Source organism: Conger conger, chromosome 18 (genome assembly GCF_963514075.1).
Source record: "Conger conger chromosome 18, fConCon1.1, whole genome shotgun sequence".
NCBI lineage: Eukaryota > Metazoa > Chordata > Actinopteri > Anguilliformes > Congridae > Conger > Conger conger.
Window position 1 is genome coordinate 18,004,575 of NC_083777.1, and position 23,346 is coordinate 18,027,920.

The 23,346-nt window shown below is 39.1% G+C and overlaps 2 protein-coding genes across 3 annotated transcripts in view; one reads left to right on the forward strand and one right to left on the reverse strand.

The window, feature by feature from the left end:
* myom2b (myomesin 2b) overlaps positions 1–14,525 on the reverse strand; it is a 36,777-nt gene extending 22,252 nt beyond the window's left edge. The window contains exons 1-13 of one of the 2 annotated variants that reach the window (XM_061228438.1): positions 14,380–14,525; positions 13,305–13,439; positions 10,923–11,229; positions 10,473–10,627; positions 8,699–8,791; positions 6,655–6,743; positions 6,366–6,416; positions 5,796–5,960; positions 4,518–4,679; positions 4,051–4,192; positions 3,107–3,306; positions 1,471–1,524; positions 565–692 (exon numbers count right to left, since the gene is read on the reverse strand). In XM_061228438.1, coding sequence (XP_061084422.1) covers positions 565–692; positions 1,471–1,524; positions 3,107–3,306; positions 4,051–4,192; positions 4,518–4,679; positions 5,796–5,960; positions 6,366–6,416; positions 6,655–6,743; positions 8,699–8,791; positions 10,473–10,627; positions 10,923–11,229; positions 13,305–13,414 — 1,656 coding nt within the window. In that variant the 5' untranslated portion in view covers positions 13,415–13,439; positions 14,380–14,525. Of the gene's footprint in view, positions 1–564; positions 693–1,458; positions 1,525–3,106; positions 3,307–4,050; positions 4,193–4,517; positions 4,680–5,795; positions 5,961–6,365; positions 6,417–6,654; positions 6,744–8,698; positions 8,792–10,472; positions 10,628–10,922; positions 11,230–13,304; positions 13,440–14,379 lie in introns of both variants that reach the window. The other variant, XM_061228437.1, reaches the window with a different exon arrangement.
* A 1,099-nt stretch (positions 14,526–15,624) lies between these two features.
* Positions 15,625–22,690, forward strand: rnaset2 (ribonuclease T2). The gene is made up of 10 exons (XM_061228440.1): positions 15,625–15,873; positions 16,725–16,816; positions 18,278–18,332; positions 18,594–18,643; positions 18,854–18,911; positions 19,144–19,217; positions 19,549–19,662; positions 20,383–20,428; positions 20,585–20,659; positions 21,702–22,690. Exons 2-10 carry the CDS (start codon positions 16,743–16,745, stop codon positions 21,921–21,923), a joined length of 768 nt encoding a protein of 255 aa, XP_061084424.1. The 5' UTR covers positions 15,625–15,873; positions 16,725–16,742; the 3' UTR covers positions 21,924–22,690.
* Positions 22,691–23,346: the final 656 nt, after the last annotated feature.

A 23,346-nucleotide genomic window follows, 5' to 3' on the forward strand; every position in this document is an offset into this window, starting at 1 on the left:
TTCAAGAGCTACTGAATGAAGCAATATGATTAAACAGCAGTGTCCATCTTCTTGTTCAGTACATATTAAACTACAGCAGAGAAGCTGAAAACATCACATTCACGCTTACACAGAATTGCATGTTTGATTAATTTGCAACAAAGGCTTCATACATTCATTAGACTTCATTATCTGATTGTTGCATTAATGAAAGACTCCAGTTATTTTATTGAGAGGCAGGGAACAGCAGTGAATGACAGAATGCCAGAAGGGTTTACTATATGAATTAGACTGCTTTCCCTAGTATGGTTGAACAGACTGGATCATATGTAGTGTAGCATGATCGGTAAAGAACTGTTACCTAGTTAATAGGGAAACGACCATCACCCAAAAGTGGCAGTTTCGATTCCTAGGACACTCAAGCCATCGTACCCTTGAGCAGGGTACTTAACGTAAATTACATTAGTACACTGTACTTATTCAGCCGTATAAATTAATACACTGTATAAATATGAAAGTTGTGTACGTTGTGTCTGCTAAGCGCCCGTAATGTATTGTAATGTAAGGAGTAGTTTGGGGACAAACCTTCTCGATGTAGTACCACATCGGAGCGCGTCCTCGATACGCAGGAGGCTCCCAGCTGAGCACCACATATGTTCGGTCCGTCTCCGAGGCGTAGACGTTGGCAGGGGCTCCCGGGGGACTTCCCTCCACTGCAGGTGAGAAACATCAAAGAGATGTGCCTTCGCCACTGAAGCCTGAGAGCGCGTAGATGATTCATTACCTCTTCACTGCGTGACCTTCAACGCCCGCTTCAACGGGAGAAAAACAGCCCGTGCGTCGCAGCGCTTACGATAAACACCCGCCAAGCTTCCTCCGTTCCCTACGCTTTCCCCGCCTCGGCACTGAAGCACGCTCTTGCGGTGGAAGAGCGGCATTGTGTCTCGATCGTACTAAGCGGGTATGCACTAGTGACGTGGGGAAAAATTCAATCATCTAAATTTGAAAGCATCACAGATGGTTAGAAGTTAGCTTTCAGATATGACCCTCATCAAAAACTAATCAGTACCTCTCAGATGAGACCTAATTATAGGCAACATAATGATTGCTAATTATTGAAAGGGAATCATGAAAAGAAAAATGATAAAAGTGACATTTGGTGAGGTATATATAATGAATTAATAGCATATAAAGTAGTGCAGAAATGTAAGCACATTTAATGGCTTTATTTGTAATTCATATTGTAATGCAATTAAGCATCAAAAAGAAGGGTTTATAATAGATTAATTTGTCTGTAATTCATAAGTTGTTTCTTTTAGTTAAATAACACCATACTAAATATATCATTTGCATTATAAAGTCATAATTCGAGTGCCTTTTAATGTTTGCACGAGTAAATATGATAAACTATGTTAATTACTCATTTAAAAAAGGGAAAGGTTTGTCAGAATATTTTGGGCCTGAAGAAGAACAACATACATGCTACCATACCTTCCACCTCATCCTGATATTTCACAACATCCAGTTTTCCTCCAAGTTTCATGGCTGTTATACAGAGAAAAAGAAAGATCCAGAATAAACAATGGGTCTCACACCATTTACATTTCAACTGACTCACCTTAGCTGGCCAAGTCAATTTCTCAAAATACCTGTATTAATATTATTTATAGTAATTACACAATACATCATGATGCATATCCTGATTTAGCATCATTAAAGCACACAGATGTAATTTGGTAACCTTTTAAAGAGATAGCAGCGAGCTGGAAATGATGATAAACTACTGAACATGCACTGGGCTTTAGACTGTAATCCAGGGGACAGGGGACCATGCTGTTATGTACAGTTAGTAACATGCATGATTAATTTACCAGGTCCATCATTAAACATTTTATGTTTGTGGCAATATATCATTTACTATGTTTATTCATCACAACTATGATTTAATGTGGACCTTTTGTGCTACAGAGTTATTTATTGCACGCAGTACAGTATTTTGACCTATTAGAGGTTGACATATAAGGGCAATTTTCATGTTTTTACCACTAAACTCCCCTTAAATGTGTTTTTGAGAGTTTTATGTGAGTAAATGTGCAGAACTGGAAAACGTTTGCTCCAGAATGTGTTAATACACTCTGCAGGCCAAGCTGTTCTTACAGAAACAGTCTTATAGAAACAATCCTTCCCCTGCTTATTCATGACAATATGATTCAATCTGGTAAACAGTCATTGGTCTGGATTCTTAACTCAGAACTACATTCAAGTTATTTTCCAATATGGTCAGTTCAGCAATAACCATAACATTTTTGTGTTTATTGGAGAGAGTAAGATTAATTTGTGAATTATATCAATGTGAATGTTGCTTAAATCCAGGCATGGTGTAAAAGAGTACTGTAATTCTCAACCCAGACCATATGTCTCTTTCTTTCCAATGCATTAACAGCTCTGTAAAACTTACATTTTGTTGGGTAGTTCGCACAAATCCAAACATGGCTTAAAAATAGAGACTTATAAGGCTGCAAGTGGTAATAATTAATTTACAACGTAATTAATCTTAATTAAGCTGAATGCTAAACTCTATCATTAATTTAAGAGGCTGTAAATCAACAAAGGGAGTGAAACCCCTTAACTTTAGTCTTTTATGAACACACACACACATACCAACACGCCTAAAACAATACATCCCATTAACAAAGATGTCAAGGCCAAAGAGTAATTAATAAAGAAAAAGCCCAGCCAAAACTAATTAAAGAAGGTGTTTTTAACAAACAGCAGCCAGCACAGGGTGGTCCCAGGGTTAGCCTTCAGAAAAGCAGCCTAGTGCTGAGATGCACAGGAGCCTTTCTGATGAATTCATAAAACCATCAGAAGATCAAGTCTTAAGTACAACAGGCCACTTAGCTCATCAAGGCTCAACATTTAGTCTGCTTTCAAGGGAACATTGAGCACGTTGTCAAGCCTGATCTCAAACAACCGAAGGGCTTCTTATGATACCTGCCAAGCCATTCCATGCATTGCTGACTCTGACAATGTGAAACAGCATTTTACACCCAATGTGAATTAGCCTGAAGCACTGATTAGAAGGCCTTGTAGAAGTAGCGTTGATAAAGACACGGTCGCCGTTTACCCTGGAGCCTTTCGAATTCAGTGGGGTCCACGGCAGCGATGGGGTCGGACATCCTGGACGGCCGGCTGATCCCGTGGCTGTTCACTGCCCTAACGCGGAAAGAGTAGGAGTGGCCCTCGAACAGACCTGCCACGGGGTATTTACAAATCTTAATGGGGGAGTCGTTGCACTGAATCCAGTTCTCAGTCCCAACTTCACATCTAGGAAAGAAAACAAAAAAAGGAATTCGTTATTTTCATTTGTCTAAATGGGGGAAAACCGTGAGATTTTCCTGCTAAGTGTGTTGGTTGGTCAGTGATGTTTTATTAAGAAGGGGAGTATGGTCATGTAATATTTTTAAAAAGGCATCTCCAATCAGCGAGCTAACCTTTAGTCATCTGATATCTTTAAAATACCTCACTTTGTGTTTCCATTCATGCCGAAATAATCTCGATCATTGCTATTCACCATTAGCATTAGCATTTGGGTATGAAATCATTCCAATTTTTAAATACTTTCAAATAATAATTATAAGGTTAAATTCAAAATAGATTTGGATTATTTAGGATCATGGAGTTAAATAAATAAATTAAATAAAAATGAAAAATGATCAAATAAAAATTATTCAAACCATGATAGCCATAACAGTATCAGCAGTTATTGGTGGAGTTATTGGTTGAAGCACTGATGGCAATGGCAGTATCAGTCACAGTTACCACTAACAGGGCTAAAGGGAGGGGGCAGCTGCTACAGAGCCCATAAAAATTGGGGCCTAGAGAAATATTCTTTCAGGGGGCCCAGAATTTCTAGCTATGCCCCTGGTTGTGGTATTGGTACCAGAGGTGCAATACTGGTAGCACTACCTGTTTCAATGGTAGCAATAACACTAGAGGTAGCAGTCCTGGTAGCAGCAACAGTAGCAGTAGCAATAGCAGCAGTATAATAAAATAAACTCAATTAGTCACTTGTCAACAAAGTATCCAATGATGGGGCCCTCGGTGGTGGTATTGGGGGGTTTCCAGGACACAATGACATAATCCCTGTTGGCATCATGGATCTTTATGTCCATGGGGGCGCCCGGAGCCTTGGGGACAGGGGGAGATCCATCTGAAAAAGGGGTACACTGGGTCGGCTCAACACAGCAACTGCAAACGCTAGCTCTCGTGCTCACCTGAAAGAGGCCTCAAAGAGTCTGCTCAATACAACACACACACACACACACACGAACACGCACACACAAACTCCAAAAGCAGCTGAGCTCGCACTCTTTGTGGGAGTGCCGTACACAAAGACACACACCCTGTTCCAGCCCTACACATCTGACATGGATACTGACATGGATACACGGATAAAGTTCTAAAATAAGAGGTGATAAATGATGTGAGCCCCTTCAAACATGTCTGAAAGCAATGCCGATGTCCAGGCTCCCTACCTGTTACGAAGATGTAAGCGCTGTGCTCAGCAGTGCCCCCTTTAGTAACCATCCGGAGGGTGTAAAGGCCCTCATCGTCCTTGTACAGCTGAGGCAGAGTCAACGTAACAACCCCACCACCTGCCTCAATCTTGGCCCACTTGGATTCCTTCAGCAGGTATTCTGGGAGAGAAAAAGACTAAGATTAAGCCAGGCCCAGAGAGTAAAGACTTACATCTGCATGCCAAAGTCTATAAACCATAATGTAAGGTCATTTAACTTTGGCATTTTCAGTCAAAAGATACACACTTGATACAGATGTGCCCATGAAAGTCGAACACTTGTTGTTGCATTATTAAAATGTAATTCATAGCCTAAATAAATTCAGTACATTATTCTCCATGTACTATGTATCATTTAAGAATATTAATTTATAGCACATTAATGACATCAAACACATGGTTCCTGGTATTCCCTTAGGTCCACTTTCACAGACAGAAATTAAGCTTAGTCCTGGAGTTTTTTTATGGAGAATCTACATTGAAAATGAAATCTAAATCCAACATATGAAAAAAAAAAAAAAAAGTTCTAAATTAAAATACCATGGTTAATTTATCTTATGTCTGAGTTCGGTATTTGTAAAAATAGAAAACTTCACAGAAAGAGAGGAGGTACAATCACCACCTCTTGTTTTGCGCTTCGAGCATTTCACATCATGCTTATCGCTGCTAGAGGCACAAACTATAAATCAGATGTTGTGTGTCTAATTAGAAATTATTCTAAACTCCAATTATGCAACCTAAACACATGGCATCCTTAATACAGCTAAATATTTATCATCAAGTTTTGTTTCAGTGTGTCTGTTACTGACACACTGATGACTTTATTTTTTAAACTAAGAGATTTAGAAGTAAATAATCTAGTTTGTGACATAAAAAGATAAACCTGCAAGCAGGGTTGGGGGGGGCTAAGCAGTCCAGCAGCAGGGTCTGAAATTATTCAATTTTAAGTAAAAAATTATATTTTCATTCCTCATGTGGGCTGGTCCATCTTATTACATTATTCCTCTTTACAAAAAATGGAATTTGGAAAAAAAAATTCAAAGAATTTTTTCAGAGATTTTAGAAGTTTCACTTGCCGAGAGATATTTTTTAATTGCCCTTTCTCTGTCTGATTTTGCCAATTACCCATTTGGGACAACCATAAAGCAATGGTGCCGTTTGTCCAGCTTAAATTGTTGGACTGATGTTCTTCTACCAAAATCCCATTTGCCTTGCAACTGATCCACTGGTTTCTTACCATCTCTGAACCACAGGGCATCTGGCTGGAGGTTGACCAGGTAAGGGCTGATGGCCATCTTACAGACCAGGGTGACCGTATCCCCCTCAGTTCCAAAGGTAACATCAAAGGTCTCCAGGAAGGTGATGTCGATCTTAGTATACGATATCTCCGGCAACATGGGGACTAGGGTTAAAATAATGTAATTTACTGAATGAGTCACAGTCTCACAGTCACTCACTCTCCTGATTAACAGACCACTTATAAGAACTAAGATGTCTGTGATAAATGGTTCATTATTATTTCAGTTTAAAAAGGGAAAAACATGAAACACTTACAATTAAAAGTTTCAGTTTTAGTCAACAATGTGAAAAAAGCACTCTGCCATAGCACAATGGATACTACCAGAGTTAGTTTAGCACTGAGCATTTTATTGGGTAATGGACAGATTGCAGAAGGCCTAGATAAAGACTCTGTCCTGACAGTAAGGTTCGCCCTTTCTGAGACAGTTATTGGGGTTGCAGTGGCTGTGATTGTGGCCTGCAGTATCTAGCTGACTCAGCTGAGTGTCAGCAGTGCTGGTGAACTTACTCTCGTAAGGAAGCCAAGCGTAGGGACAGGACTCGTCTTCCATTCGGAACCCTGCAGACACAAAAAACAGCGTAATAATATAATTTCTTATTAGCTCTTATACATGAGAGTGTGCATGTGTTTGTGTTGTACCAGTTGTAGCAGTTATCAGAGTGATTCATATTTGCCACTGATATGCTCTTTGCTCTGTAATAATGGCTACGCTGTGCATTGCTGTGTAATGTGCTTGTGTGATGCTTAACTGCGCACTTTCATTAGTGTGACTGATAGAGCTTTGTAGCCGACTCACTCTTCACAATGATGGACGCTTGAGAGGAGGCCTGCCCATACACGTTAGTGGCCACAGCAGTGTACAGGGCTGTGTCATCAGTGCAAGCCCTGAAAGGAAGACAAGGTGTCATTTTAACATGGCATATTCTGCATAAAAGCACAATTCAGACAGGGAGAAAAACTGGGGCTCACACACACATTAACCAGTGCTGGGGTTTAATACGGAAAGGCTGTAGAAAGCTAGGGAAGAATGTCGGTTTAATTTCTTACAAATTGAATTCATTGGTTTGATTTTGAACTTTGAAACTCCTAGAAGATATGCTTAATATACACTCAATGAACACTGTATTAAGTAGACCTGTACACCAGCTTAATGAAAATATGTAATCAGGCAATCATGAGGAAGCAACTAAATGCATAAAAATATGCAGACATGATGAAGAGGTTCAGTTGTATTTCAGACCAAATGTCAGAATGGTGAAGAAATATGATCTAAGTGACTTTGACTGTAGAATGATTGTTGGTGCCCGACAGGGAGGTTTGAATATCTCAGACACTGCTGATCTCCTAGGGTTTTCATGCACAACAGTCTCTAGAGTTTGCAGAGAATGGTGCGAAAAACAAAAAAACATCCAGTGAGCAGCACTTCTGCAGGCAAAAACAGCTTGGTAATGAGAGAGGTCGGAGGAGAAGGAGGAATGCAAATAACCACACATTACAACAGTGGTATGCAGAAGAGCATCTCTAAACACACAATGTGTCAAACCTCTTAAGTGGATAGGCTACAGCAGCATTAAAAAAAATTAGTTAAAAAAAAAAAGTCTAATAAATACCAAATAAAGTGCTCACTGAGTGTATTTGAATTCTGAAGGATGAGGTTTTGACACCACCAGGTCTCATGAGCCCATGCACGGAAACCTGGGTCAGGCGTACAGAGTATATTCAACACGAGAGGATCTTGGCTAAGAATGGCAAATATTTCTGCAAGGAGAGAGGAGCACAGACACAGCAATGTGACCTTCCTCGTGCTATTTTAACACACTTTATTAATCTCTTCTTCTCCTCAGTGCCTAAACAACCAGCTAACTTTTCTCTCAATTTAGGGAAAGGCTGGCTCAGAGTCCCCCATCTCTTATTAAAACAAATGTTGAATCTGGTGGGGGGGGGGGGGGGGCATGGTGGGCATTGCGGGGGGACTTGTGCCAGACGGTGCGATGGAACGGCAGCGAGGAGCCGGGGTGCTCTTTAAAGAGGTCAAGTCTCGGATGACACATCGCTCAGCAGTTCGGCAGGAACAGCTGAGGAGTCTCGGCGATCGGGGGCGTAACCGAGGCCTGCTCGGGACTAAATTGGAAAAGCTAACCCGCAATGCCTGGGCACATGACCACCTTTCATGGGCACCTCTGTGTAAATCACTCTCACACTAAATGCAGTCATTGCGAGGTGCCTGCATGGGTCCCTCCATCTTCCCACAGTACATGGACAGCATTGAGAATACAGACTCACACAGAGTAACTGGATATATACTGTTATAATATGGTCATGCAACAGCAGTCATGTAAGACATATGAAATGTGCTCCATTGTAGTTTCATATAAAGCAACTCCATTTAATTTCACACTGAAAGTTTAAGCTTTTTTTCATACTAATACTAAGACAGAAATGGCAAAAGACATTAACATGTCTTATATTAGCTAACATATGGCACAGGTAGTCAATCATTTAATTTTCTACAATTTATAGCTCACAGTTTTACTTTCTCACTGGGATTTGTATGCCCTCATACTGGGTTCATGGTGTGGCTATTTATTTATATATTCATTAATGCTATTTGTGTTCATTTTCCTTTTGTATGGTCGACCACTATAAAATGTCCCTGGATAAAAGCATAAAAAAAATAAAAAAATGCAAATGATAATCAGAATAATCACAGAATAAATGCACAAATGGAGTTTAATGTGGTTAAACTTTCATTTTTTCTACGGGACTTGAGACTGTGACATGTCTGCTATAATAATATAAATGTAACATTAGGTTTCTTGGGGTTTCCACGAGCTCAGTACCTGGTGATCTCCAGGCTGTGAACTCCATAATTGCTCTGAATGAAGTATTTTGCCGCTGTGCTGGCTGTGCCAATGAGGACATTGTCCTTAAACCTGAAACAAGGAATAAAATTCAGTACTAACAATTCCTCCCCCCCCCCCCCCCCAAAGTAATTAAGTATACTGCTAAAAAATGGTATGTCTATGCAACTATGCATAAAACTTTGAATTATATAAAGATATGTTATTTTACATTTGGGTCTGTAATTACAGGATATTGATGGCTCGTTGAACTGTTAAGGCTTTACATGCATTGCACACACATACAACATTTATTCAGAAATTACAGCACTTTTAATACATATTCCCCTCATTTCAGGGCATTATAATATCTGGGGCAGGTATAAGAGAGCTTTCAGTATCTAGTCGAGATTCTAGGCTTTTGATTGCCTTTGGAGTCTGTTATTGGCGTTTGGCAATATGAGGACCGGAGGTGTGCTAATGAAAGTCAAGGAAGCCATTGAGACATAGGCCGTTTGGAACATCATGAAGGAGAAAGAGAGCACTGGTGAGCTCAGTAATTGCAAAGGTTCTGGAAGGCCAAGGACGACCCCTAGTATTAATGACCGAAGAATTCCCACCATAAGACCCCCAACCAACTGTCTGACAGATCAGAAAGTCAGGAGTCATGTGTGGATGTGTCAGTGAGTACCGTCTGGAGGCTACATTGAAAAATGCAAACCAGCTGCAATATCAGGCCGGGATACAGCTTGCTAAGGAGTATCTGGAAAAAGGCAACAGAGCTGTCCTCATATCGCTCAGGCTAGCCAAGGTAGGTACCGTGATATCTGTATGCTAATGTTACGGTATTTTCGTTGGTGTCGTGTGATCGCCTGGGTGGGAGGCCGCCCATAAACCAATCTCTGCATTCAAGGATGGATTTTGAGCACCTGTTTCCTTCCGGGTAACACAGGCTGGAGATTCACGCCAAACACATCCAGTGAACTTCTTGTTTTGAGAAGTTTTGCCCCATATTTAGGAAACGACTACACAGACTGTGATTTTAAAAATGCCTACACACATAATTTAAGCATTTAATCCAAATAAGCTCAACTGAAAAAAGTGTGACAGTGCTCCTTTAAGGCCCCTGAAATAAGCAGGAGTTGAAGATGGCAGCAGCACAGGCCTGGACTTCAAGCAGTCACTGAATGCTAGGATATGCAAGTACTAAACATGGCTACTTTCATTTATATAACATGAATATGTCACACATATGAATTGCTTGAATTCAAATTGTTCAGTACTGAGCAAAATTTAGAAAACATTTATTTGTCCCCAAAAATATGGAGCTCACTGTATGTATGTAATAGTACATTCAGTAAGATTATGCAGTGCATACAACTGTATGTACTGTGGTCAAACAAACAGCTCAAAGTACATATTGCCAAATAAGGATTTAACTGGAATATGTGTAAACATAAATGCCAACTTTAATGGTGTGTGTGTGTTGTCTGAGTCTAAAGCATCTGTTTGACTTCAAAGAGAGAGAGCTGGCTGCCACAACATTAGAAGGGAAATTCTGGCAGGTGTGTTTGGCTCTCATTTGAAAAGAGCCCTTTGAAAACAAACTGGCTTCAAGGGTCTGACAGTAAATTGTGATCAAATCCTTAGGATACAACCGTATTACTACTGTGGCCTGGACCAGCAACACACAAAAAACATTCATAAAGGACAAACATGACTGGACTGGGTGTAGATACCAGCTAATTTGGCCTGGTATTTATGGGATCCTCACCATTTAACGGTGGGGGTGGGGTATCCCTCCACCGTGCAGAAAAGCTTCACAGCTGCATTCTCAAAGACTGTATGAGACCTCAGCCTCACCAGGAACTCGGGACCACTGATCCTGGACTCCTCACGAATGTACTTTTCTGATGACTTCCTCTTCACCTATCAGGAGCAAGGTTTCATGAGTTGAATGCTGGTAAGGCAGTAAGTTTTGTTTAATGAGTTCATATTTACAATTAATTGCACATATGTCAATTGGTCAATTGGATCTTTTTATAATAATCTCTAAAACTCTAAACTCTTAAAAACTAGATAAATATCATATAACTGGAACAATGTAAAACACTGTTATGTATCATTGTACTTTTTATAGGGAAGAAGTGATATCTTAAAGGGTAGGGATATGTGATCATGTGATTCTCTCCTATCACATAGAAGTACACAGAAGGAGCTTTACCACTTCATTAATTCTCTTCTGTACTTGGTAACTGTATTCGCGGCTCTCTTCCCTGGAAGCAGACGCTGCAGTCGTTGCACTATATGAACTAGCTGCAGTACTTGCGCTTGCTGCAATACTTGCGCTTGTTGCAGTACTTGCGCTTGCTGCAGTTGCTGCAGTCGTTGCACTGTACGACGAAGCTGCAGTTGTTGACCTTGCTGCAGTAGCTGCAGACGTCGCACTATACGACGTAGCTGCAGTCATTGACCTTGCTGCACTAGATGCAGTAGATGAAGTAGCCACCATAGATGCAGAGGTTTTAGATCTAAGAGAGAGGGAGATTAAAAGGAATTCATAAACAAAAATACCATGTCACAATACTGTGCAAGAGGTTCCACTTTGATATGACAGTTTATAGAAGTCCATATGAATTGCCATGCATCAAATACAATGTGTATTGTTAAAAATTGAAGTCTACATATGACCAACAAACAAGATGAAATAATACTCCCATCCCACATTCCTGACATACACTTCTGTGATTTCTTTATAAAGTAGATTAATGAATCAGTGTATTCAAGTACATTTTCACAGCTAAACAACAGGAAATACAATTTTCCCAAGGTTGGAGCAGTTATACATTTTTCCAAGGTGTACATTTTTAATTTGCGAGTGCAGTCGCCTGTATATGCTGGCTTGTTTTGTTAGAGTCTATGTAGAGCTGGAAAGGCAACAATATTTTGACAACTACAAACATTTGGCAGTGATAGTGACAATGACAGTGAAAATTCACCATTTCTGTTAAGATTTTGATTGGACCCATTCGGCTTTTTAATATCAAGTTTGAAATCTGTACAGAATTTTCAAACCACTTTTTTAAGCACGTGAAAAATGCAAACATCATCCAAAAACCTTTATGACTGAAGTTCAAATATTAGACAAATATTTAAAAGTCTACATGTGTTTCTTTTTTTTTTTCATTAAGTGGCCTTCCTGAAACTATATTCTGACATACAGTGCAATTAATTATTAGTGTACAAGTGGGAAAATACAGTAGTACTTCACATTATGCGTTTGATTAGCCATGGTTACCCAAAGAGAAATGTAAATATAACCTTTGTTAAATATGAGAATTATGAAGGAGTTTATAAATTATACAGTAGGTTGCACTGCATGTCAAATGGCCTCAAAGGGCTTTACTGTGAAGGAGGGGTGTGGGTGTTCATTTCAACCCCCACAACTTGTAGTATGCACCTACGGCAGCCATTTTACAGTATAAACCTCAGCACACCACAGCAGAAGTGGACAGATAGGTTGTTGTAAGGCAATTAAATCAGGGATTATTTTATAGTCTGAATTAATTATATTGAAATTTTGGACAGAACACCAAACCTTTTGCAAAAAGTGCCATGGAGCCCCAGTCAGTAAGGACCTTGGCCTTATCCAAAGATTACACCCCTATAGCATAGTGTCACCACCATTGCTCAAGGATATTTGTTTTTAACTTGGTCTAAAGGAGTGCTTCTCAATCATTTTGCCGCCAAGGCCCCCCATGTCCACGTAAATATCCCAGGGCCCGCCACAGGAGGCATGATATCCTGTCCACCTGTCATCATAAGGACATCTGTACACACTTCAATGCAGTTAGTAGAGCTCACACCATTTAACCCCATATAAGCATAGTGTTGCCATTGTAGTAATCCTCAAATATTTATCAGCAGAAATCCTTATTTCATTTTCCATTTTTCCATTCATTTACAACTGAAGCTGAATAATTTCTTATGTTTTGTGATTGAAGCTTTAAATAATTTCCTATCATGTCAGGGCCCCCGAGAAACTTTCAGACCCTAGCCCCCCTGCAGACCCTGCCGCACTGGTCTAAAGGGAAGAGTGCCCCCTACTGGCCCACCAACACCTCTTCCAGCAGCAATTTATCTATTTTTCCCCCATGTACTCTGTTGTCCAAGTAATTAACTAGTCCCAACTTTAGATTCAGAAAGCAGGCCAGACAAAGTCATATCAAGTTGTATGGCTTTTGGCAAACTTATGACATAGGACTGTACACCAACCCATCTGTTTCTGTGTTTTTGCATCCATTTGCATTATATCTGTGTTATATCTACAGCACTTCTGAACTGGTAGATGCTGTCTGTAAAGAATGAATTTATCATGGCATTTAGCTTGAATCCTGAGGATTGCATCAGCTCCTAAAAATAATAATGCATTTGCCGTTAGAGGAGTACATCAGGGGGGGGAATTTGGAAAGTGGACTTTCGAACACAAGTAGCTAGCTAATCATTCCAGCCAGTCACTTACTTTCCAAACATCTATCTGTAGCTACAGCAGCTATCAGTCGAACTACAGATGAAATACTGTTGAGAGATGAGCTGCATATCCTACCTTGAGGAGTATTCCTTGACAACATATTTAGCTTCACTGCTGCGGTAGTCATAGCTGTAATGCCTGTACTTGCACGGGTACGGGTAATATGGCACGACCTTAGCCGCCATGGCCGCCAACAAAATTCAAAAAGACCTGTCAATAAAACCATACATGAAAACATGTCTTCAACAGCAATTTAGAAAGAGTGAAGCTATATAATATTTAAAGTGGTAGATTATTATGTTTTCGGATAAAAATGTTACATAACAGGTCTACAGTTTTGGACATGTCTCATTCAGTATTAATGATCAGTTGTTTCTATAAGACAGTCTAAACAATTTTACAAAAAAAAGTAGAGTAAAGTAGCCTACTCCATACAAAAATTTGAGAATGTTATTTTAAATTTCGCTGTGTCAAATCCACATTTTATCTCCATAAAATTCGAACATTCTCTATCCCTGCGGATTTCTGGTATCTGGTATCTCCGGTGCAGGTCTGTAGTATCTTTAGAATGGCAAGCTAAATCACTTTCAGAATTTGAAGAACGTCGCTTCGTTACATATAGGACTTGAAAGGGTATTTCTGCTCTTTTCACACAATTGATGTATATTGATGTAGCGGGAATTCACGTTGAATGTCCAGACAGGAAGATAATGTCAAAAACTCTTAAGATCACTAATGCAATTAACGCTATAGGCTAGATAAAAATGTGTAGGCCTAATTTACAAGGCTCATTTATTACCCTACATTTAAACATATAAGCCTACGATTAAGTAAAAAGTATACCTAGATGTGGTTTAAAGCTCGTTTAATTCATACACTTTAACCATTTAACTATTCTAGGCAATGTAATCCCAAATAGTCAGGTGTTAGTTCTGCAGTGACTTCTCATTCTGATTCCATTCAAGGCGATGCTGTACCTGGGAGTAAATATTCCTATTCTGATATGTTGCCAACCAACCTATTATCGCCCTAAAACTACATTTTGAAATTGTTCCTCACAATATGAAAAAAACAATTGTTAATTAGCAGTACCCGGGCACGCGCGTTAATGTTCAAGATGAAATATAGCAACAAAGGAAACCCAACTTACCCCGTGAGATTAAAAGAGCGCAGAGCGGAGGAAGATCGGCCCGAACCCACTTGGGAATCACTTACTGATGAAAACAAAAATATTGCCCCCAAGGAATGCTTCTCCACTCACACACCATTTAAGGATGTGCATAGAACTATATATAGCATTTGCATCAACTTTCTGCTTCATTTCTTACTTGCAGTAAACCGCATCGCTAAAACAGGTTACAGGGGACATTGAATAATCAATTGAATAATGATACATGCTCTTTATACGTTTGCAATTCTTTCCTCCACAGCTTAAAAGTGCTGTTGGAGTCGAGGGGATGCAATGTGCATGGACTCAGAGCCAATCTTCAAAGGGGGAAAAAACAATTGGGTGTAGGGCTTACAGACGGTGATATCCGAAGAGTAGCTGCGGAATTCATGTATTGTAATGTAATAGCCATTTTATCTTTTGTTAAATTAGAGGGCTGTGCGGTGTTAGCTGCAGCCGCACTGTTCATGACCTTAAACCCTTTTTAGGTTTCTTAAGACAGCCCATATCGCGCCTCAACTGCGCTCCTTCCAAATTCTATTTTTAACAAGAGATCAAGTTTTCCGAAGGTCTGTAAAAGGATACCAGTTTACAGTATTTTATTTTTAAATATCGGTCAACTTGTGTTCGTGAAATAAAATAATCAGATTTTCCTTGTTATATTCAATAGAAATGCATTCTGCAAGTGTGAGGGTGCATCCATCTCTATAATTATGATATTATAGGGTACAGTAGCCATCATTGCTGTCGTGCTGAGCAGTAAGTCACAACCGGTAGCCTCAGTGTCTGGGCGGATTTCACTAATTGGTAAGAATTATATGATCTCCCACAAAAAGGTAGGCCACGAAAAAGTGCATAAAACGTTTGGCACTGGGGTGATACCCTATAGTAGGCTGCATAACATTGCAAAAGGTAGGCTACTTATTATAGGCCTATACCCAAATAGAACATTACTGTACCTCCATGGTACATTTGAAAAATGTGTCGAAAAGATGTACCTCCACTGTACCTTTTTTATTTCAAGTTATTTTAAGTTAAGGCATATCTTGCTCACTAGACTTGCACCGCCACCCGAGTTTTTAGCAATAACCATGTGACACGGAGCTGCCTTCTTTTTGTTAGCAGTGTCACGGAGCGCTTTTCTTTTTGGCTATGTGAACTAACAGGACAGACAGGAAGAAGTCATGTGAGATAAATGTGAGGCGATGTCACGTGACTACATTTCAAAGGCAAGTCTGCGCAGACGCGCCAGCCACAACTGAACAAAGCGCATCTGTCAAAGCTAACCATACCGACTTGCTGATTTACCTTGTAGCTAGGCTATTCAAGCTCACATAACTTATCATCTCTAAACAGTCGACAGAGGTGCTGGCTTACATACTGTAGGTCTACATATGCTACCGATAGCAAGCTAGCAATCTAACGTTATTTTGGCAGTTGTCAAAGTTTGGGTAAAGCATCTGATCAATACAGGAGGTAAGAAAATATATTTTTAAAGACAACTAAGGTGTCCAACTTAGCTAACGTTCGTTTATAGTCGTTGTTAATGTTGTTTGTCAAGCCAGCTCACAGAGCAAAGTTGTGGTTGATTGTGCAATATCCGTTCAAGTCTAAAGGCGACATAAAAAGTTTGGCATATTTCAGTGGAGGGCAGATTATTGGAAAACAAAGAAACACTATCGCTTGGTTATTAGTCACAGTTGTTTTAACTTTGTGAGAATGTCCGCTTCGCGTAAGGCTTTAACGTATCAAGGTTGTATCGGGACATGTTGATGTTTTAAGTGTTGTTACACGAGTAACACTGTGATATTTCTCAACATATGGGCGCATGGGTTTATGCATTTGTGTTTTCGGTAAAATGGCAGTATTTTGTTCTACCTTTTGCACACCAAGCTAACCTTGTCGTAAATATTATTCTGACCGTGAAGAATCTGTTTACATTCTTGACGGATGTGACTGCAACTTGCTTTTTCTGATTGATACAACTATTGTTGGCTAAATGTACCCTGCCTCGAGAAGTGTTTTCATTTCAGCGTGATATTTCTAAATTGTGTCACTTTAATAGTTATAATATAACCCACCTTGCTTTTTGATGACAAGTTATTTTGACTGAATTAATTATGCTGAAATGTTCGTTGTATATTGACACCCTCAGATTGTAGGCTACCCTGCATGGTATCCCAAGTATAAAGAGAGCCCCTGTAAATTAACCAAAAAGCTTACTGGTCAGAAACAGCGGAAACATTAGGTTCCCATAGAATACATGAATACCAATCTGAAAGGCCATTAAGATAAATATTATCATAATTTTGCTTGTTTTCACACAGGGTTGATTTTCCTGGGCAATGGGATCACTTCTCTTTTTTGCCCTGCTGCTGGTGGGTTGTGGTCCTGGGGCTTTATCATATCAACTCTTTAAGTAAGTGACTGTGTTTTTGTCTCATTCTGAGCCTTCTGATAAGCCTTCTAACTGCAAATATTTCGTCATCGGGTTTGTTCCAGAATTAATAGAGAAGTTGTGTAAAATGTACAGTACTGTGCAAAGGTTCTAGGCAGGTGTGGAAAAAATGCTGTAAAGTAAGAATGCTTTCAAAAATAGAAATGTTAATAGTTTCTTTTTATCAATTAACAAAATGCAAACTGAGTGAACAGAATAAAAATCTAAATTTAAATCCATATTTGGTGTGACCACCTTTTGCCTTCAAACCAGCAATTCAGTTCTTCTAGGTACACTTGCACAAAGTCAGGGATTTTGTAGGCATATAGTCAGGTGTGTGATTAACCAATTATACCAAACAGGAGCTAATGATCATCAATTTAATATGTAGGTTGAAACAAAATCATTAACTGAAACAGAAACAGCTGTGTAGGAGGGATAAAACTGGGTGAGGAACAGCCAAACTCTGCTTCCAAGGTGAGGTTGCTGAAGACAGTTTATTGTCAGAAGTCATACACCATGGCAAGAATGAGCACAGCAACAAGACACTAGGTAGTTATAGAAAAATGACAGCAGGTTCTCTGGACTGATGAGTCAAAATATATGAAATATTTGTCTGTAGCAGAAGGCAGTTTGTTCACCGAAGGGCTGGAGAGCAGTACAAGAGTGAGTGTCTGCAGGCAACAGTGAAGCATGGTGGAGGAATGGAAATGGAATTGGGGATTGGGTCAGAATTAATGGTCTCCTCAATGCTGAGAAGTACAGGCCGATACTCATCCATCATGCAATACCATCAGGGAGGCACCTGATTGGCCCAAAATGTATTCTACAGCAGGACAACAACCCTAAACATACAGCGATGTCATTAAGAACTATCTTCTGTGTAAAGAAGAACAAGGAATCCTGGAAGTGATGGTATGGCCCCCACAGATCTCAACCTCATCGAGTCTGTCTGGGATTACATGAAGAGACAGAAGCATTTGAGGCTGCCTAAATCCACAGAAGAATTGTGACTAGTTCTCCTAGATGTTTGGAACAACCTACCTGCCGAGTTCCTTCAAAAACTGTGTGCAAGTATACCTAGAAGAATTGATGCTTTGAAGGCAATTGAAGCCAAAGGATGGTCACACCAAATATTGATTTGATGTAGATTTTTCTTCTGTTCATGCATTTTGTTAATTGATAAAAATAAACTATTAACAATTCTATTTTTGAAAGCATTCTTATTTTACAGCATTGTTTCACACCTGCCTAAGACTTTTGCACAGTGCTGTACATCAAGCAACTAGTTCCCTTTTTGACTATTGGTGATGATAATTATAATATTCTTTATTTGTAGCTATTGTTTTTAACAGTTTTTATATTGTTGTATATGATGTTCAGTGAATTGAATTTAGTCTTGTCAGTGTAACCTTTTTTTTTTTTATTATTCTTCATTTCCAGACAAGAATGGTCAATGCTGATTTTGACTCACCACTGGCCTCAGACATTTTGCTATGTAAGGGTGTTTTTTCAACCTTCAAAAATAATTTAAATTGAATGTTACATTTTAAAGTCTTTGTAATTCCTTGAGCAATTAGCTATTTTGCGCAAATTGATCGCTGAGGAGCTTGTCTTTTTGACATTTTATATAATTATGTTCTAAAAGATAGACATTTTGTTTTTAAAGAGACAGTTTTGCATAAAGTGTTGCATCTAGTAGTGACCGTTTAGGTATATACTATATTAATACTGGACTGTTCTGTTTGTGTGATTTTAGATGGAACATTGTGAGACAGATGTTGATTATTGGTCTTTGCATGGACTGTGGTAAGAAGTTTTATGGGTTTTTGCCTTGGACTGTTATTTTGGTATTGATTGTTTGCTGCGGTAAAGGTCTTTGTGTATTGTTGAAGCTCTGCAAGTTAAACTAAAAACTGAGTCTGGGGAGAGTTTTCTCAGAAGTGTACCTTCTGAGCAGAATATGTTGATTTTGTAGGAATATCATCACTGAAATGTCTGTATTCAAATGTTTTATAGGCCAAATAAAGGATTTACTTGCAATTCAACTTGGCACTTCAATGCAAGTCTAATAGAGGTAATTATCAACCATGGTGTTGTCATGTCCTAATGAAATGCATAACCTCAGCAGTCAGTGAGCGGGGAAGTACACTCACATACACATGAATGCACATACACTCATGCACTCACTCATTTACACAGTGACACACGCAATGTTGTTTGTAGGTAATTTGTCACACAATGTCCAGTAGGCATACCTGGAAAGTACCTTGGGTAGTGTGAACATTTCTCTTCCTGTTTTATTGCAGGACCTGATGCCGCTGATGAGAAAATGGTGGCCGGACCTTCTTAATCCCACTGACTCTGCAGCCACTGGGTTCTGGTACTGTCCATTCCACTAACATTCATTAAATGTTTCATGGTGGAGCCTGGCATCATTTGCATTTAGCTTTCGTGATTGAGATCTCTGCTTGACCGTAAAAATGGCAAAGTTCAGTAAATATCCAGCTGTATAGAGGTACAATGTAAGCTGTGCAGGTTGTTCAAGATAAGCATGTCTGTTTAATGCTGAAAATGTAATGTAATGCTAGTTGGGAATTAATCATTGTGCACTGAATACCAAAGTTGGCTACGAATGTTGCCTTTTTGATTAGATTCATGCTATTAGAGTTAATTTGCTTTGGGCTGCCTGTTTAGAGTTTTTGCCCTTCCAGGAAACATGAATGGATGAAACATGGAACTTGTGCTGCCCAGGCAGAGACCATGAACTCAGAACACAAATACTTCAGCAAGGCCTTGGAACTCTACAGCAGACTCAACCTTGACGGGTGGGCTGATGGCATGTGTTACTTCTGTTACATACAGTACTGCTCTTACTGTAGCAATTGTGACATTACAACTATAACTACATATAGTTGCATATTATTATTGCAACTGTTGCATTGTAACCATTAATGGTCATGATGAATATAAAATTGACTCTGTATCATATGTAGTAAAAACATTGTCTCCCGACTATTTTTGATGCCCCTACATCTGCTTATTATTTTGGTGTACAGTATCCTAATTCAAATCATTCAGTTAATAATGTACCTTGTATCTTTAAGAGAAGATATGGGTACATGGTACATTAGCTGTGAATGATGGACTTGATGTAATCCTTTGCAGGGATCATCATGCTTTTTCATTGTGTTCAACAAAGAAGAGAAATTGACATTGCTAGCAAAGGCAGGAGTATAGATAATCAAGCTTCAAAACTCAAAAGAATGGGTTTTTATTTGCAGGCATTAGACTATGACGAAAGCATGGTAAAGGCAGTTTTCGATTGCTTTCATTCATTGCAGTTAAGAAAAATGTAGTGCCTGTTTCTGAATGTTTGTGAGACTGGCTGCTAGTGTCAACTAGGTTGCTTGGCTTCCATTTTGCTGACCATGGAACACTTATAGCTAGACTTGCAGACCGTTTATGCTGTGTAATGTGGTTCTTTGTCCTGCATTGCCATTTAAATTCCACTGCATTTTCCAAACTGCTGCATTTTACAATTTCAGCACACTGAAGAGTCACAACATTGTGCCATCAGAAACCTATTACTCTGTGAGTAAATAATCATCTCCACAGTTTCAAACTTACATCTTATTCCTGTCTGTACAGAATAACAAATAAGTGAATTGGTGTCTTGTTTTATTTGTAAATCTTGTTTTTAAATTAAATTTGAGTTGCTTGTAATGTGCTTTTTTGTGTTTGATTTAGCTGGACGAAATTGAACGGGCCATCAACAGTTCTTATCACGTGAAACCTAAGATCCAGTGTGTCCAGCCAGCAACGGTAATATTATTTTTGCTTGATTTAAATGGAGGCGAATGTTGTAATAATAATAAAGTAGAACCTGCACACCAAAACTCAATATAATTCTTTATTAATATCAAACAACGTTTCAACCCATAGTGGATCTTCATCAGGTTGTCAGTTTGATTCACTATGGGTCGAAACATTCTTTGATACTAATAAATAATTATATTGAGTTTTGGTGTGCAGGCTCTACTTTAATTATTATCGCTACTATCATATTGCCTTGCACCCTGGTCGATGTGCATATCTCTATATTTTTTCATTAAGGAATGTTGCAGTGTCAGATAAAGACAAGGATTGCAAGCGTTCAACCGTAGTTCATTAATAAATTAATTTGTAACTTTATAAGAATGGATGCATTGTAACTTGTTGATTGGTTGGGCTGAATGAAATGCCCTGACTCTCTCAGCCTAGTAAAGCCACTGAAACAGTGAACCTTGAGGCCTCTGTTTTTTGGACAAACCAGTTTTACAGAAGTGATAGCGAAGGCTGGAGAAATAATTTGTGCATTGTCCATCTTAATTACCATAGCCTTGATTTTATGGGAACTCAAGCCAATCTGTGAAGGCAAAGCTCTCTACATTCCAGATTTGTTGGACCCTGGGTGAAAAGCTCTCTAAAATTCTCTTCAGTGGAGAGATCTCTGAACCTGTATTGTGGGTCTCTAGGGCTTTAGTGCAGAGACCTGTAAAAGTCCCTGTGTTCTAGGTCCCTTGAGTCCTCATTTGTTATCTATGAAACCCCCTGCATTTCTCTAGTGACCGTGCAACAGGAAGTGAAGAATTTGTTCCTGTATAGAGAACTTAAAATACTTTTAAGTGGTGCGCGTTTCCAGGACAGTCAACGAAAGAATGCGAAAACTTTGTTTCTCTTTCATTTTAGAATTGGTGTACACTGTTGTATATGTAATTTTTCACTTCTGCTTGCTTACCAGGCCTTTTAAGATGTGAACCTCTTTGACTGACCACGGTAGAAAGCAGTCCCTGGAGAAATGACGATTGCAATTTTTTCCCCATAGGGAGAGCAGATGCAGATATTGGGGCAGCTGGAGATCTGTTTTGACTCAGAGTTTAATCTGGTGGACTGTCACAGGTCTGGAGGCAGCATCAGCCTGCCCTCTCAGCCCAATGGCAGTACTGGGTACAGAGTGTGTGACCCAGCCATAAAGATTTACTACCCTCCCATAAAAAAGAGACACACAAAGCATCATATGGGAGGGTTCTTTAAGGCTGGACTCTGATCTACAAGCAACTCTTGATACTGTAAAATTAAATGAAATCATCCTACTGTACACTTCTGGTGCACAAAAATGTGAGGTAAATGGCAGCAGAATTTGGTTTATATGTATAATGGGTATTATTATTCTGAGAGTGCCTTTCAGAGTTCTAGCTTGTTGTTTGATTTAACGGGACCATCACATTAAGATCATTTTGATTTCATTAAAATCAGTTAACTTTCATTGATGTAGTAAAATACAACCACTGTAAAGAGGCAATCTAATCGCAGATTGGCTAAATTATCGGTGGAAGGGGATATTCACTTTGGCTAAAGTATTGTTGGAAGGGGATATTCACTTTGGCTAAAGTACTGGTGGAAGGGGATATTCACTTTGGCTAAAGTACTGGTGGAAGGGGATATTCACTTTGGCTAAAGTGTTTTATTTGTTTTGCACTCAAACATGATTATATAATTTTGTCATTCTTGCATTACATTCTTACATTAAATTCAGCAGTTGACCTTTTGGAGTGACTTGGAAAAACCACAGGTTTGTGACATCACACATTGCCTGTGCATAAACCTCAAGATCATGGCATTAATTTTTCATTACGAATGAATCAGTGTTTTATAACCTGGGAAGTTTTCATTCACTTTTATTTACTACTATTATCGAAGGTTTTGGCACTTTAAAACCTTTTTAATTTACAAAGTAAGATTATATCTATTGAAGTTGTACGTTTTTTTTGTATTTGTGTCCTATTTTGAATTAAACATTGTGTTGTAATTGAACTTGACTGTTTATTTGACTCCAACACCCACCATGTTGATTTACACAGTGCTTCAGAAATGTATGTTCTTATTGGATTCTTTCCCTTTTTAACTTTGCGGTTTGACAAGGATTTGAAGAACTAATACATTGCAATGAATCCCTAATGCAGGTGTCTAACATACTGTAGTTTAAAGCAGTTCCTCAAATATCGCCCATGAAGGTAGTCAATATCCACCATCACTGAGGAATAATAAAATGGTTGACATAGCTTTGGCATAATTATCAAATACCTAGTACGGGTTGCAATGCAGTGGAAATTTAACAGGCTAGAAATTGAGATTTTGTTACATGGATTATGCAAGATGTTTAAGAAAGATCAGTTTCGGAAAGGATTAATTTTCGGGAATATGTACATGCATATTTGTGCCAGGAGGTGGCAGCACATTTTAAGGGAATAGCACAGGCAGGAAGGCAATCTGCCAGAGTAATGTATGGTACTATTTCCTCCTTAATCAAAATAGTTGACATTAATCATAGTGCAGTATTTCTTGTGGAACCTCTCTAACCTTACATTTAACCTTACATAGTCCATTATTTCTTGTAATACCATATCCTGTTGCCACCGCGGGTTGTGAGACGAGCTTAGTAAACAAGGCTGTGGAATTCTCATTTGGTT

Coding starts and splice junctions, on each gene's coding strand:
- rnaset2 (XM_061228440.1), top strand. CDS start 16,743: ATGGGATCACTTCTCTTTTTTGCCCTGCTGCTGGTGGGTTGTGGTCCT. Junction 16,817..18,277: donor TTATCATATCAACTCTTTAA/GTAAGTGACTGT, acceptor CTTCATTTCCAG/ACAAGAATGGTCAATGCTGA. Junction 19,663..20,382: donor AGCAGACTCAACCTTGACGG/GTGGGCTGATGG, acceptor TTACAATTTCAG/CACACTGAAGAGTCACAACA.